The following is a 14,491-nucleotide window of genomic DNA, read 5'->3' as shown; positions in this document are numbered from 1 at the left end:
CCCCCCACCAAATGCAGTGCCAAATCCGGACACCAAGCTCAGCCCAGCCCTGGGAGGGGGAATGCTCTGGCAGCCCCTCCCCACTGGGGTCTGGGTGTTGTGGAACTGGGGTGAACCCCGAGATTTTACCCCTGCAGAGCCTGCAAGGAAAAGTTTCTCCTGAGGCATAAAAAAATCCAAAACAGGGTTTGGGGTGGTTATAGATCTGAGCTGATGGTGTTTTTCATCTTTGCCTGCCACAGGTGATAGAAGCGCACTACGGGCGCGTGCTGGGCATCATCTCCCCAGACAGATATGCCACCAATGCCTCTGGGGAGGATGGCACGTTCCTCCAGACTGGAACAGAGGGCACACTCCCACCCCTGACTGACATCAGTGAGGATCTCGCTACCTCCCCACACATCCTCACCATGTACTGGTCCCTGTCTGTGTCCGTGTTTGCCATCGGCGGCATGGTTTCCTCCTTCACTGTGGGCTGGATCGGCGACCGGCTCGGGAGGTGAGAGGCTCGTGTGTGCTGGGGCTCTGTGCCACAGCCCAAACCCTTCTGATTGATTTTTCCCATAGAACCATTTCCTCCCTGTAGAAATACAATTTGTGTTATTCTCCCCAGTTTAGGAAAAAACCCTCCAACTTCCAAAACACTGTTTCAACCATCACAGAGGTTGGGCCAATTAAAATCCTCAGTTACAAATCAGACATTTTATTGCAACTTGAGCATTTCAGACAGCAGCTGATGAGCAGCCTTGATTAACTTCTGAATTCCCCCTTTTCTTTCCATGGCAAAAGGAAGAGGAGGACATCTGAATGGCATTTGCACAGGATGTATAGTATCATTTATAATATCATTTTAACTACTCTGATTGCACCCTGGCCCCATACTTTGCAGTGCCTACAATAATTGTTTTTCCCCTATAGTGATGATTAAATCACTTCATAGCTCCTCTTGTGTGTTGCAAAGGCTGCTTTGGCTGAACGAGGTGCCAGAGGAGCTGTGCTGCTGCTGCCTTGCAGGGTGAAAGCCATGCTGGTGGTGAATGTCCTTTCCATTGCTGGGAACCTCCTCATGGGGCTGGCAAAATTTGGGCCATCCCACATCCTCATCATCTCCGGCAGAGCGGTCACGGGGCTGTACTGTGGTGAGTCCAGGCTGGGTCAGCCACTGAAAGCAGCTCCTTGGCATCAGGCTCCAGGGCTGCAGTTCAGAGTTTCCTGTATTTTTTAATCCTTTTTTTAGTTCAGAAGGGGTTTCAAAGATGGGAGTTTCCCTCTTCTCCCCGTGTCTGCCCTTCTTGATCCAGGATCTTTCCCAGAAGTATTTGGGTTGGCTCCATCACATGTTCATTTTACATATCCTAGAAGGGAGCAGGTTGCTCTGTATCTCAAGGCTGGGGTTTGCTGGTGGCTGCTGTAAGAGGACATCATTAACCAGCCTGGTTAACAGGTTCCCTAGACAGAGAGCACAGGAGCACTGTGCACAGAGACGTTACGGTAGCCAGCAAATAATATGGCATTCCATTAGAATTAGCTTAGAAATAACAGCTCTTTATCACTGTTACTACTATGCAAATACAATACTCCACTCTGAGGTTTCAAGGCAAGTTTTAGGAAAGCTCCTTGCCCTGTGGTAACTTCTCCCAGCAGACAATCCCTGCTCTGTGCTATGATTCAAGCTCGGTGTATTCAAGCAAAAAGGCTTCCCAGTTTTGAGCTCTGACCTGTCCAAGGTGCAGGTGGGTCCCAGCCAGGCGTGAAGGGCTTGGTGGGGTGTGGGGTGCAGCACACAGGCTCCATCCTCCTTTCCTGTTTGTGAAGTGGTTTCTGCTGGTTGCTGAGCTGTGTCTGGAAGTGGTGATGCCTGTGTGTGCTCGGTGCAGGGCTCTCCTCCGGACTCGTGCCCATGTATGTCAGCGAGGTCTCTCCCACGGCCCTTCGAGGAGCGCTGGGGACGCTGCACCAGCTCGCTATCGTCACAGGTATCCTCTTCAGCCAGGTAAGAAGGAAAACACACACATCCAGAGAGAGCATTTCAGAGATTAGGAAGACCCAGTGATATAATGGGGTGTTGTTCACCATTCTACCCCAAAACCGAAGTAGTGTGCAAAACAATCTGCTCTAATGGGGTTAAACCCCTGCCTTAGGTAAGAGGTGTCTTAACAAAGACAACTTCTCAAGAAATAAAAAATGCTTCTGCAAACAATTTCTCCTCTCCCTGAGGAAGTTTTCTCAGCATCTCATCAACATCAGGCTGGATCCTGAGCATTCAACCCCTGGTAATCAGGTTCTCAAAAATGGCTTCTTCAGGGAAGCAGGGAGCCCAAAGTCCCCATCAGCACTGCCCACCATGGCACAAGTCCCAGCTACACAACAGGTGGGCACAAAAATGTACAGAAAACAAACACATCCAGAAAAAGAGCTGGTATTTGCTTCTAGTTTTCCTCCAGCTTGTCACTTCAAAATGCCATAGTGGTCAATCACTTTCTTTTCTTACAGTGCAAAACGATCCACTCAAATATGCCTCAATTATTCCAGGTCCTTGGACTAGACTTTCTCCTGGGCAATGATGAGATGTGGCCCCTGCTCCTTGGTCTGTCTGGCGTGGCTGCCCTGCTGCAGTTCTTCCTGCTCTTACTGTGCCCCGAGAGCCCCCGATACCTTTACATCAAACTGGGGAAGGTGGAGGAAGCTAAAAAAAGTAAGAAAGATATTCTGGGCTTGTCTAGAGTGGTTTTTATACTGTACATAGTATTAAACACAGAAGGAAAAGCCCAGCTGAGGACTCCCATGTGACTGTGGTTGCTCCATCTCATGCTCTGAGCTGCTGAGGTACAAACTAGCTCTGGATCAAAAACTATGGAGACGTTTGCATGGGACCAAGCAGCACTGCTGAGGGATGAGGCTTGAGAGTGATGTCTCAGGGCTGTTGCAAAGCTGATGTGCTGCTTCCCCTGACCAAGCAGACCCACCCTGGATACCTTGGGTGTGCCACAGGAACCCTCAGAGCAAGAGGGCACAGCTGTCCATGTGGTTGGCTTACCTTAAGTTTTGGCTAAAGAAATTCTTGTCCTTACTTACACCTTACCTACCACTGAAAATAAAATTTCAATCTTTTGTTTCCCTAAGATTTGAAAAGGCTTCGAGGAAACTGTGATCCGATGAAAGAGATTGAAGAGATGGAAAAGGAAAAGCAAGAGGCTGCTAGTGAGAAGAAAGTCTCCATAAAACAGCTTTTCACCTCTTCCAAGTACAGGCAGGCTGTCATCGTGGCACTGATGGTGCAAATATCCCAGCAGTTCTCAGGAATCAATGCGGTGAGTCTCCCCAAAATGTTCGTCTTTCAAGAAATCCATGTTGAGCGTGAAAAGGCAGCTCTGGTTCAATCCAAGTCCTGCAGGGATGAAAGAAGGCTTTCCCATGGCTGCAATGGGCTCCTCAGTCCCTGCAAAGCTGGCTGTGGGAGGGCAGGAGGGAAGAAGAGTAGGAGGGAGTCCAGCACAAAACCAGCTGGCGCAGCAGGCCCATGCTGAGCCCTCCCATGACCCTCCACCTACCCGAGTTTGTCAGCAGTTTGCTCTCTTAAATGACATCATGCGCACCCCAGAATCACTGTTTTGTAGCCATTTTTAGCTAAACAACTTTTGCATCACCTCCTGGAATACCAGACATCACCACTTGACACCCAGAAGCATTAAGTAGCACACAGGGATGCCCAGCCCAGCTGGCTCCAGGCCATGCCCAATGTATCCATCAGCCACTGGGTCAGCCACCCGTTTACCTCCTGCCCTTAGCTTTCACCCAAAAGGAATTATCTTATTCTTGGAGAGAAGGAAGAAATGGGAGTCATTGCAATGACAATATTTTAAAATTCATGTAAAACTTGGTCATATTAAGATATTTGTCTTCAGTGCTCAGTGCCGGCAATCTGGATTTTGAGATTAAACATGGACTACATAGAAGAAAACAGATGTGCAAATGCAGTAGCTCAAGAGGGGAATTTCAACAGGATTTTTAACTCCCTCAGGCTCCTTTGAAATTTTCAGCTTTAATTATTATAACAAGCAGTTAAAAGTTGAAAAATTATTCATAATTAAATTACACCACATCTCAGCCAAGCAAACGCAACTGTTCCCTCATGAGAACAAAAAGTTTCACCAGCCCTATTGCCTAATCCTTCATCTTGATGTATTTTGATAGATCTTTTACTACTCCACAAACATTTTCGAGAGAGCTGGGGTTGAACAACCAGTTTATGCAACCATCGGTGTTGGAGTGGTGAACACGGTCTTCACTGTTATCTCTGTAAGTAAATACTTCTGCCCGCTGGACAGAAGCTACAATGTGGTTTTGAAATATGATTTTATCCCAGAGCTGGGATTTGCAGTGTTGCAGGACTGACCCTGAACACCTTACAGGGAAAAATCATTCCCTGGACAAGTTTCATTTGAAAATTCAAGTCTTGACATAGAGCATGTTGCTATCAATCAGCACTGCTAAATGTCTCATCAGTAGAAACTGCACCACTGTGTTCAAGGAAGCTTTGAAAACTCTGCATTTCCCCCCCAAATAAAAGTTGCCCTTGGGATTGCAATTGTGCAGGTCCTATTCCCCCAGGGAGCAGGCACGGGATGGGGGCTGCGATGGAGAAGTCACCAGCTCACAGTCTGCTCTTACCTGTTATCTTTCAAACTGTTTTCTGTATGTACACAGCACCTGCACGAGTGATGCCCAAAGGCTGTTCCACAGTAATAAAAGTAATCCAGCACCTATCCTCATCCTATCTCAGCAGGGCTCTGCAGCAATAAAAGGATGGTTCTGTTTCCACAGACCTTCCCTTTGTTTGTCTCTCTCCTGAGAGGATTAATACAATTCCTATCAGCTGGCAATTAGTTTTATGATGTGGCCATTAATATAAGATCAGGAAATGCCAAGCCTATTTCCCTATTATCTCTCAAGAGATTTAGGGAATAAAGGACTTTCACCAACATGATGCAGGACTGGCTGCAAGACAGAAATACACAGCTCCAAGAGATTTAGGACAAGGAGGAATCATTTTAAACTGACAGAGCAGGTTTTGATTAGATAGTAGAAAGAAATTCTTGTCTGTGAAGGTGGTGAGGCACTGGCACAGGTTTCTCAGAGAGGTTGTGGATGCTCCATCCCTGAATTGTCTAAGGCCAGGTTGGACAGGGCTTGGAGCAACCTGGTCTTGTGGAAGGTGTCCCTGCCCATAGCAGGGGGGTTGAAATTGGATGATCTTTAAGGTCCCTTCCAACCCAGCACCTATGAGATAGGAGGTCTTGGAGTGAACCTGCTTTAAAGTCCATCACAGGCCCCATACTGAGGAGAAAATGTGATATTTATTGTGAAATGAGGCACAGAGATGTGCAGCTGGAAGAAGCCTTTCTTCAGCATGGAGGGTGTCCTGCAGTTCGGTCCCCATCCCAGGGCTGTGTTACTTGCAGCCTTGGGCATTTGCTCTTTGCTTCTTTTGTCCATGAGCACTTAAAAATTACCTGCTTTTGTCAATAAATGACAGACCCAAATCAAAAGACAGAGGCACTGACAGCTGGGTGGACCTTGGCATGGGGAGAAGGGAGCAGAGATTCATCCTCTACAACTTCACGTGTCAGCACATGAACTGCCTCCAGCAAAAGAGACGGTCTCTGGGAAGTGTAAATCATGGCTGTAATGGCAGGAAAGGTGGAGCTGCTGGCCAGAGGTGTCCTTTCAAGCAGAGGGAAAAGAGCAGGCAGCCTCAGAGGCTGCTGCATGGTTAGGCCAGGCTAGCTGCACTGTCCTCGGAGGGACCTACAGCTTCCCGCCCGGTGAGGTGTCTGGTACAGACTTAGGTATCTGTCAAAAGCTGTGTGAGACGACTGGAATCCACCAAGAGGAGCTGAGAAGGAGAAAACTAAGCCTTGTGACTACCAGGGAAGCAAAAGGAGTCTGGCAGTGATTGGAGGAAAAATCCTGACTGCAGCTGCTACACAAGTATCCCTGCCCTAGACAGGCAAGGTGCAATGGCCCATGATGTGGCCTGAGTCATGCTACATTTTGAAGGCTGATTTCGAACTAATGCAGACCTAGTAAGTTTTTAGTTACCGGAAGAAAAAAAGAAAAGGGAGAGAGAGAGAAAGTCCACAGTCAGCAACTCGTGTAGGAGTGGTGGGAAGTCCTGAGAGCTTGGAAATACATGGGCTCTGAGCGTATGTGCCTTTGCCTTGCCCTTGGCAGGGTGACTGCTCAGTCTGGCTTCCCAGCAGCCGCAAGCAGAGTTTCTGATACTTGGAAACCAGCCCATAAATCTCTACCACTGGAGCTAAAAGAGCAAAAGAGCAGTGTGGCAGTGGTAACAGGTTGGTTATTGCTAATGGCCCTGATGCTAAGAGTGGTGGTGCTGGACACTGAGCTGCTGCATGTGTTTCTACAGGTCCTTCTGGTGGAGAAGGCAGGCAGGCGGTCCCTGTTCCTGGCTGGTTTGATGGGCATGTTAGTCAGCGCTGTGGCCATGACAGTTGGGCTTGTGCTCCTGGTAAGGATTTCTCTCCATTTTTTCCTCCTTGGTTTGAAAACAAGAGAAGATCCCATCAAAGTCAGTCCAAACCACTGGTGCAAGCGCCTGTTCAGATGAAAAAGCAAGTAAGGAGTGGCCTCCTTTGCTGAACACCCTGGTTATTAAAGGCTGCTCTTCTGCCTCATTTTGCTGAGCCGCAGGCAAGGAGAGGGCTCAAAGTAACAGCTGAACTGATGGCTGTGAACTCCTCCAGGCAGCAATGCTGGTACTACATGCCCATCCAGCACCTGGCACAAGAGTTTAAAACCTTAATTATTCATGTCCAGTCCCCCTTTGTCTGAATAGAAAGGAATTTCTGAAAAAGAAGCCTACATAAGGTAATTAGTGATAATTAATGAGAGTTGTGTTGAGACTCTAACACCAACCTCTTGCAGAGCCAGTTTGCCTGGATGAGCTATGTCAGCATGGTTGCGATCTTCCTCTTCGTCATCTTCTTCGAAGTGGGGCCCGGGCCCATTCCCTGGTTTATTGTAGCTGAACTGTTCAGCCAAGGCCCACGCCCTGCCGCCATTGCTGTCGCTGGCTTCTGCAACTGGGCCTGCAACTTCATCGTGGGAATGTGTTTCCAGTATATAGCGGTAAGAAATCCCTTAAACCATACAAATAAACAACTGGCATGACCCCACTGCTTGGCTCCCGAAGCAGCCCATCAGGATGTGAATGTGCCTCCCAGATTTCCATCCCCTAGACTGGCTGGGCACCGCAGCCACTGGGAGGAGGAGGGAGAAGCCATCCCTGTGGTGCTGATGGTGGTCTCCCCTGTTCCCACTTTCCCACTGCAGGATCTATGCGGACGGGCCCCCCAGCCACTGGGAGTAGGAGGGAGAAGCCATCCCTGTGGTGCTGATGGTGGTCTCCCCTGTTCCCACTTTCCCACTGCAGGATCTATGCGGACCATACGTGTTTGTGATCTTCGCGGGTCTGCTCCTCGTCTTCTTTCTGTTTGCATACTTCAAAGTACCGGAGACGAAAGGAAAGTCCTTTGAGGAGATCGCAGCCGCGTTCCGCCGCAAGAAGCTCTCGGCCAAAGCCATGACTGAGCTGCAAGACCTGCGACGCAGCGAGGAGGCATAGACGTCCCACGCACCCAGAAAGGAGGGACTGGGCATGGACCTCCTTCGGGAACCATGAGAAGAACGTTGGGCAAAAGTCTCATTTCACAAAAACCTTGCAGCTGGCAGACCAGGAGGACCCATCCATTGGATTTCTTCTGGTTGCTGTGGTTCACACCTCCCAGCCACAGGTGCTAACTTGGCCTTTTACTCTAAGACACTTGGGACAACTGGGCTGCAGGAAGAGCCAGGGAAAGGACTGGAGGAGTATGTTACATGTGTGTCTCCATGCCCTATGGAAAGAGCCCATTGGGACAATGAGCTTACCAGACGGCACTGAGCAGGGCCATCTGTTAGCTGAGATGAAGGAAAGGGGGCTGGCTGATGCTGCAGCGTCATGTTTTCAATTTTATCCCCTGCTCTCTGCTTCATTCTGCTGAGAGACCTGGTGCCTTGAGAAACCAATTGCTAGTGCAGTTGTGTCACCAGCACACAGCACTGATCACCCCAGGTGCTAAGGAAAACAGGTGGAGCAAACTCCCCCTCACTCTTGCTTCTGCAGAGGAAGATGGTGGATCCCACCTGAACTGGTTGGGATGATCCTTCCTTGCTTTGCTATCTGTGCATTATGGAAATTCTGTCTGATCTCATACAGATTTCTCAGTCACAGTATTTTTTGGAGAGTCTTAGAAACTGTGGCTGGGCTGATGGGTATTTTCCTTACAATTCAGCCAGACTACTTAGCTCCCTCTTTACTCCCAGGAAGCTTCTCCTCTCTCCCTTCTTGCTGCTTCAGCACAAGGCACTGCACAACACTGACCACACAAGAGGCCTGGGCACTCCTGGTCTCCGTGTGAGGAGACTGGAGTCCTGCTGCCACCCCTTCCATGGTGTGACCATTGCCAGGGCACCTCCGTCCCCATCTGCAACTTCCTTCCCTTCCTTTCACGCAGTGCTCAAGACCCACAGGCTCCAGGTCCAGCCAAGGGCTCAGGCTGCCCATAAAGCAACAATTAATGATGACCCAAAGAAGAAATGGGTATTGAAAGGTTAACTGGAAGGTGCCACTTACCCAACTCCCACTTTGCATCACTTAGCATCTTGCTGGCTGGGTGTGCTTCAGCCAAGATCGTGTGCAAGCAGGAGGTCGTGCTGTTTCCATAGCCTTGTTTGTGCTCCTTTTGCTTCTTTATGAGACACTTTTATGTGGCAGAATCAAACTCCAAGGATTTTTCTTCCTTTTTTGGGGAGATAGTTGGAACCATTGTAAAAGCCTGCTCTCTGCTTGACTTTTAAGATTTGCATATTACTTGTTGTGATACCAGGTTACTTTCTAGCAGCTTTCTCGGGGTAGAAACCCATTATTTATTTAGAGATGAAACACCAGCATTGCTTGGTCACTGTGTGCTCACCACAGCTGCTGGTGAAGCAGTGGCCAAAATGTAACAGAGGATCAAGCATAATGAAAAGTACATCATAGAAGGGCTGAGGAGGATCATGCTGCTGCTATGGGTTTGGTTTTAGGGGAGGTTTATGCTCCTTTCCGTGAACATTTTTCCTTTGTAGACTTTACTCTCTTGGTACTAAGTCCCTACAGCCAATTCTCATCACTTCCAAGTGATGGGAAGTGCAGCCACGAGGTCCACTGGGAAAAATGTCTGGCCACAGTGTGTGCACTGAAGCAGTAAGATTGCACCAAAGGCTTTGCTGGAGCAACTGCTGGGATTTAACTAGAGGAGAACTGGGTCACTGCTGTCATGTGCTGCAGTGGTGAGTGACCCGGGTCTGACATGGGGCATGCAGGGCTGCTGGAACCAGGCTGGGGCTGAGAAGAGAGCAGCAGAGCTGGGGCACAGGTCTGTGTCGGGCTGTCCATCTGTGTGCTGCACACAGGTCCCCCCAGGTGAGACCAATGGACAAAGCAGACTCAGAAGCTCTCCACAGTGTTTACTGCCATAAATATTATAATGGATTGTCTGAATGTACAAAAAGGAGAAAAAAAGAGAATTCTTGCTATCAGCATTGTTATCTAGGTCTGTTAGATAAAAGATGAACAATATCTATGGCAGGTGTTGGCTTGCGCTGCTGTTTCTTCCCCTGTCTGTACATCCCAGACACACATCCAGTGCCAGATGGGAGCTGTTTTCCTAGCAGGACACATTTGCTCCATAGGTGGTCAAAGATGTGCAAGCCCTCAGCTAAATCCCTTTGAAAAGAGTGGTCCAGAGGTGAGACTGTGGGGTTGGAGGCAGCCCTGGAGCCGGTGGGAGCTGGCTCTGGGCCAGGATGAACCCTGACTGGAGGGGTGCCGCTGTCTGGCCCCAGCTGACCCCGCTGCCCACTCCACCCCACTGTGAAGCACCTCTGCTTGCATGGTGCTGGTGCAGCCTAAAACCTGGTGCTGGGGCCTCTCTAGGCACGAGAGGCAGGAGGAGCATTTGGGGAGAGGTGAGGTTCAAAGCAGATTTGCTGCTGCTCTGAGGGCCCAGGCAGGCTGAGTCCCCTGTGATCATACAGGGGGTACAAAACTATTTCCTAAACTTCTGCTAAGTTTTGTCCTATTTTCTGCGGGGCATCAGTGAGCTGCTGGCAACTCAGCAGTGAGGGGCCTTATTGATCAACATTGAGCAGTCAGTCCTTCTTTTCCTGTGTCACTGGTGAATGACAATAGAAAGCCTGATCCAATTATTGTAATGCAGCACATAATTCAGTTTAACACAGCCCACAGCATTAACATTGCCCATGGCTACAGTGCTGAACTTCCCGGAAGTGCTGCCTAGGAGTTCAGAGGCACCTAAGGAAAATGGACTGCCAGGCTGTGTTTCCTTGCAGCAGCTGTCATGTGGAAGGTAAGGGAGTTTTCTTCTTCCAGCCTGGGACAGGATGAGCAGAGTGAGGCACTGCTGACCCTTTGTCCTCCCCATGGCTGCAGTGGAAGGATCAAGCTGGGCTGAACTATCACAAGAGCACTTTAACCATATGCCAGCACAGGACAGGGTCATTAGAGTTAGTTAAATCTGACGATATGTTTACTTTTGTCTTGTCCTGATAATTAGGACTGTACACTTTATCTATCCTTGCCACATGCAAGTTCCAGTTAAAACTTGTCCTTGAGACACGGCTTGTTGAATCATTATTTTTATCTCTCACCATTACAGTTTTACTAAGTTGCTAATCATTAAGAAAATTTAAAAGAGCAAGTCAAACTTATTAGCTAAATGGTTGTTGCATTTTAGTTAACGTGTTAAATATGTTCTCATACCATGCCTGGCTAATAATGCAATATAATTAATAATCCCCGAGAAAGCATCTTGTCAGCAAGAGCTTTGACAGTGTTTTCCTAATGTGCTGAGATGACAGCCATTAAGACTTTTTTTGTTGTGCCAACGGTATCTAGTCTCCCACTCTCTAGGCTTAATTTTAAAATTAGTTTGACTTCCCTAATTCAATAAACTCAGGACATTTGACTCCATTAATGCTCTCCACACTAATTTATCACAGGTTTTTCTGCCTCACTTCAACTTGTTTTTCATCACTGAGAAGCACTACCCTCTATCTCTGGAGTCAAACCACTGATAATGATGAAGCTAACCCAAGTACTAAATATACAGGGACAAAGTCTTTGAGGTATGAAGAATTTTCTGAGGTGTTCAGTGTGCTTATCTTTCACTGGAATCTATGGGAGCTGAGGAATTTCAAGGCAGGACATCAGGGCTGGATCCAGCAGAATGTGTAAGCATCAGATTAAATTTAAGGTAACTGTGCTCAAGTGTTTCACTAAATCCTGAAGCAACACTTGCAGATTTTACCCAGAGGCACAGCCTGAGTAGCTGTGCTGAAAAGAAAGGAATCTCCTCCCCAGCACTAGAGCAATAAATCCTGGCTGTAGATCAGCAGTCCTTAAATTTTACAGGCTGTAGATACAACTCCAGACCCGAGGCTTGGGTAGTGTCCTGCGGTTTTGCCTCCCTGCAGGAGGGAGAGAGAGCGGCCGTTCAGGAGAGAGAGTGGCTCTGTGACTCTGAAAAGCATCAGGTTCCTGCGGGTCGTGGGTGGGATATCACCGCTCCAGCACAGTTGCAGCCCCAGGAGGAGGGAACAGCTGGAGTTACTTTGTGCTTTCCCTTTGGGGAAGTTACAATTACAGTGGTTCCCGCCAGCTCACAGTGTCACTGCACTGTCACCGCTTGCCTCTGATCCCCAGCGTGTGCCCAGGGTGATTCCCTGATTCGGACATGGGCTTGGCACAGGAAGCTGACAGCGAACAGCAGTGACAGCAGAGTGGGTGCCTGTGGCAAGGTCACTGCAGAGGGTCCCTGACCCCATTCCTGCCACACAGATACACCTACATAGGAACTCTGAAGTCCTGCTGAGCGTGACACTGTCCTGTGCAGGGGGATCACTGATTCACAGCCTCTCTCACGTCTCCTGCTCAAGGCTGCACACACAAGCTGCTGCGAACCCTCACCCCAACAGTCAGGACACAGCAGGATCCCAGGAAAGTCAGCTCAGCAGCTGAAACAGAGACACTGCTCAGGCTGGAACAGGGCTGTTTACACCACTCCGCTCATGGCCTGGTATTTCTAATCGTGTGACCTGACCCCATGGCCCAGAGGTGTAAACACCACCTCCTGCCTTCCAGTGGGCCAGCTGGAAACGAGGTGGGATGTTTCTGGAAACAAGGCGGCATGTTTCCCCCAGCACTGGCTGAAATGCATATTCTCACGGCTGGGCTTTGATGAGGAGCTTTAGGGCATCAGACACTTCTCCAAAACATAACTGAGAACACACACAACTCACTAAGTTTAAATCTTCCAAAAGTTTTCTAATCCCTCTTCACTTCTTAAAGACACAGATAGGAGAAGCAAAGCTTGATAACATCCTGAGCCTACTTGAGAGAAAAGGTGTGTGTGTGCAACACTGGAAAGAAAACGCCTTTAAATGTGAAAGACCATGGTATTTTATTTACAAATATGCTTTGAACCCAATTGCTGTTCTTGTATAGAAAAGTGGGATAATCACATTAATACTATCAAGAAACACACTTCAGAAAATAAATGTTCATCCAGACAAAGGAAGGATGCCTACAGGTAATGACTGATGGATTGGATTTCCAGTATTTTTTATTGACTCTCAAATAAAGGCTGTCTTGGAATATTTGTGTCTGAAAAAATAAATATCATCTACAGCTGCACTTCAGTAAAAAGACTTGATTCACCCCATAAGATCTCTCAAGTAATTCAAAATGAATCTGTTAATTGTGGAAAATCAGCCAAATTTATCAACTGATACTTGAGAAAAGAAAAAAATATATCAGTAGTGCTTAGCCCCAGGCTGCTGCAGTTTGGGTTCAGAGCAGTTGGTCGTTTTCTCACAAAGTATTTTATTAGAAGATAAAAAGCCCTAGAGCATGTGCAACTTGTCACACACGTGCAGGTAAATACACACTGCACATGTTAAAACATTTAACAGGATGCCCCAGATTCTGCTTATCAACTGAGACAGCAATAAAATGGGCAGGATAAAGTGTTATCATCTCCATAGCGGGCTGGGTGAGGCAGCATCCAAGGAAAGCCCAAGTAAAGGAGAAAGACACGATGCTGGGACCTCATGAAGTGGCCCCATGTAAATAAGAGCCAAATTTAACTCCTTGGCTGTACAATTTGGAGTGGGATCTGTGTAACAACAACAGGGGGACCACAGGCAAACAGATCACAAAAGTTAACACAGATTAAATAAAACATCTCATGATGAAGCATTTAAAAATGTGATGTTAACAGTGACTTGTGTAGCTACCCCATTAGAGCACAGATGACAAACTCAGGGTCTCAGGGCAAAAAACGTAGGACAGCACACAGCACCCTGTGGTGGTGATAGCTGAGGCAGGTGCTGCCACTGAATTTTCCTGGTTTTGTTGTGTTTGTAGGTGATCTGCAGGGCAACCTGCAGAGCTGGAGCACATCCACCAGCAGCTCCACAGGAACACTTCAGGTGAATTTGTTCAAAGATCTCGAAGTATTACAACATTTCCCTAGGAAGGATTTAGTAAAAACAGTCCTTTGGCCTCATTTTGCTCAGGATCCCACGGTCAGGCTTCCATGGCCACAGACCTCTCCTGAGGCAGTGCAGGGAATGGTTGTTGGACAGGATGAGGGCTGTGCCATAGTCTAGAACACTTAGGATTGGAAAACCTCTTTAAAGATCATCTGCTCCAAATCCCTGCCATTGGCACAGACATCTTTCACTAGATCAGATTGCTCTAAATGCCATCCACCCTGGCCTGGAACACTTCCAAAGATGGGACATCCACATTTTTTCTGAACATGGTTTTTCCAAACCTACCCTCTTTTCAGTTTGAAAGCCTTGGTCCTTGTCCTGTCACAATAGGCCCTGGTAAAAAGTCTCTATCTCTCACATAACTCTCCTTTATAAGAGAAAATACTGCAGGAAGGTCTCCCTTCTCTTCTCCAGGCTGAACCTTCTGATTTTCTTTACAGAGGATCATCTTCATGTTCCTCCCCTGCATCTGCTCCAACAGATCCCTGTGTTTCCTATGTTGAAGACCACAGAGCTGGACACAGTATTCCAGTACTAATAATTCCACTATTCATGGAATATCAAACAGAAACTCTCGGTATGGATCTCAGCCATCTCCGTCCCTTTTGGCTGATTATAATGCTTTCAAAACGCTCGTTTCTGATTACTCTGAGAGAGGGCACACGAGGCAGACAAAGGAGCTTTGTGTGTACCGCCATGCACGGCTCACACGGCTTTGGGGACATTTTGGGGACTCACATTTCCCCCCACATTCGTGTAACTCCCACCGCCGTAGCCAACCAGCCCGGACACACCCGCGGCGGCCCCA

The 14,491-nt window shown here is 48.0% G+C and overlaps 1 protein-coding gene across 1 annotated transcript in view; it reads left to right on the top strand.

The window, feature by feature from the left end:
- The window catches only part of SLC2A2 (solute carrier family 2 member 2), a 10,944-nt gene extending 1,253 nt beyond the window's left edge, over positions 1 to 9,691 (top strand). The window contains exons 3-11 of the mRNA XM_008644460.2: positions 243 to 499; positions 1,015 to 1,139; positions 1,878 to 1,993; positions 2,533 to 2,695; positions 3,124 to 3,311; positions 4,195 to 4,299; positions 6,431 to 6,532; positions 6,949 to 7,152; positions 7,457 to 9,691. Coding sequence (XP_008642682.1) covers positions 243 to 499; positions 1,015 to 1,139; positions 1,878 to 1,993; positions 2,533 to 2,695; positions 3,124 to 3,311; positions 4,195 to 4,299; positions 6,431 to 6,532; positions 6,949 to 7,152; positions 7,457 to 7,648 — 1,452 coding nt within the window. The 3' untranslated portion in view covers positions 7,649 to 9,691. The remainder of the gene's footprint in view (positions 1 to 242; positions 500 to 1,014; positions 1,140 to 1,877; positions 1,994 to 2,532; positions 2,696 to 3,123; positions 3,312 to 4,194; positions 4,300 to 6,430; positions 6,533 to 6,948; positions 7,153 to 7,456) is intronic.
- Positions 9,692 to 14,491: the final 4,800 nt, after the last annotated feature.

Source organism: Corvus brachyrhynchos, unplaced genomic scaffold (genome assembly GCF_000691975.1).
Source record: "Corvus brachyrhynchos isolate BGI_N302 unplaced genomic scaffold, ASM69197v1 scaffold162, whole genome shotgun sequence".
NCBI lineage: Eukaryota > Metazoa > Chordata > Aves > Passeriformes > Corvidae > Corvus > Corvus brachyrhynchos.
Note: the sequence above shows the minus strand (reverse complement) of the source record. Positions and strands in the feature narration are given on the sequence as shown.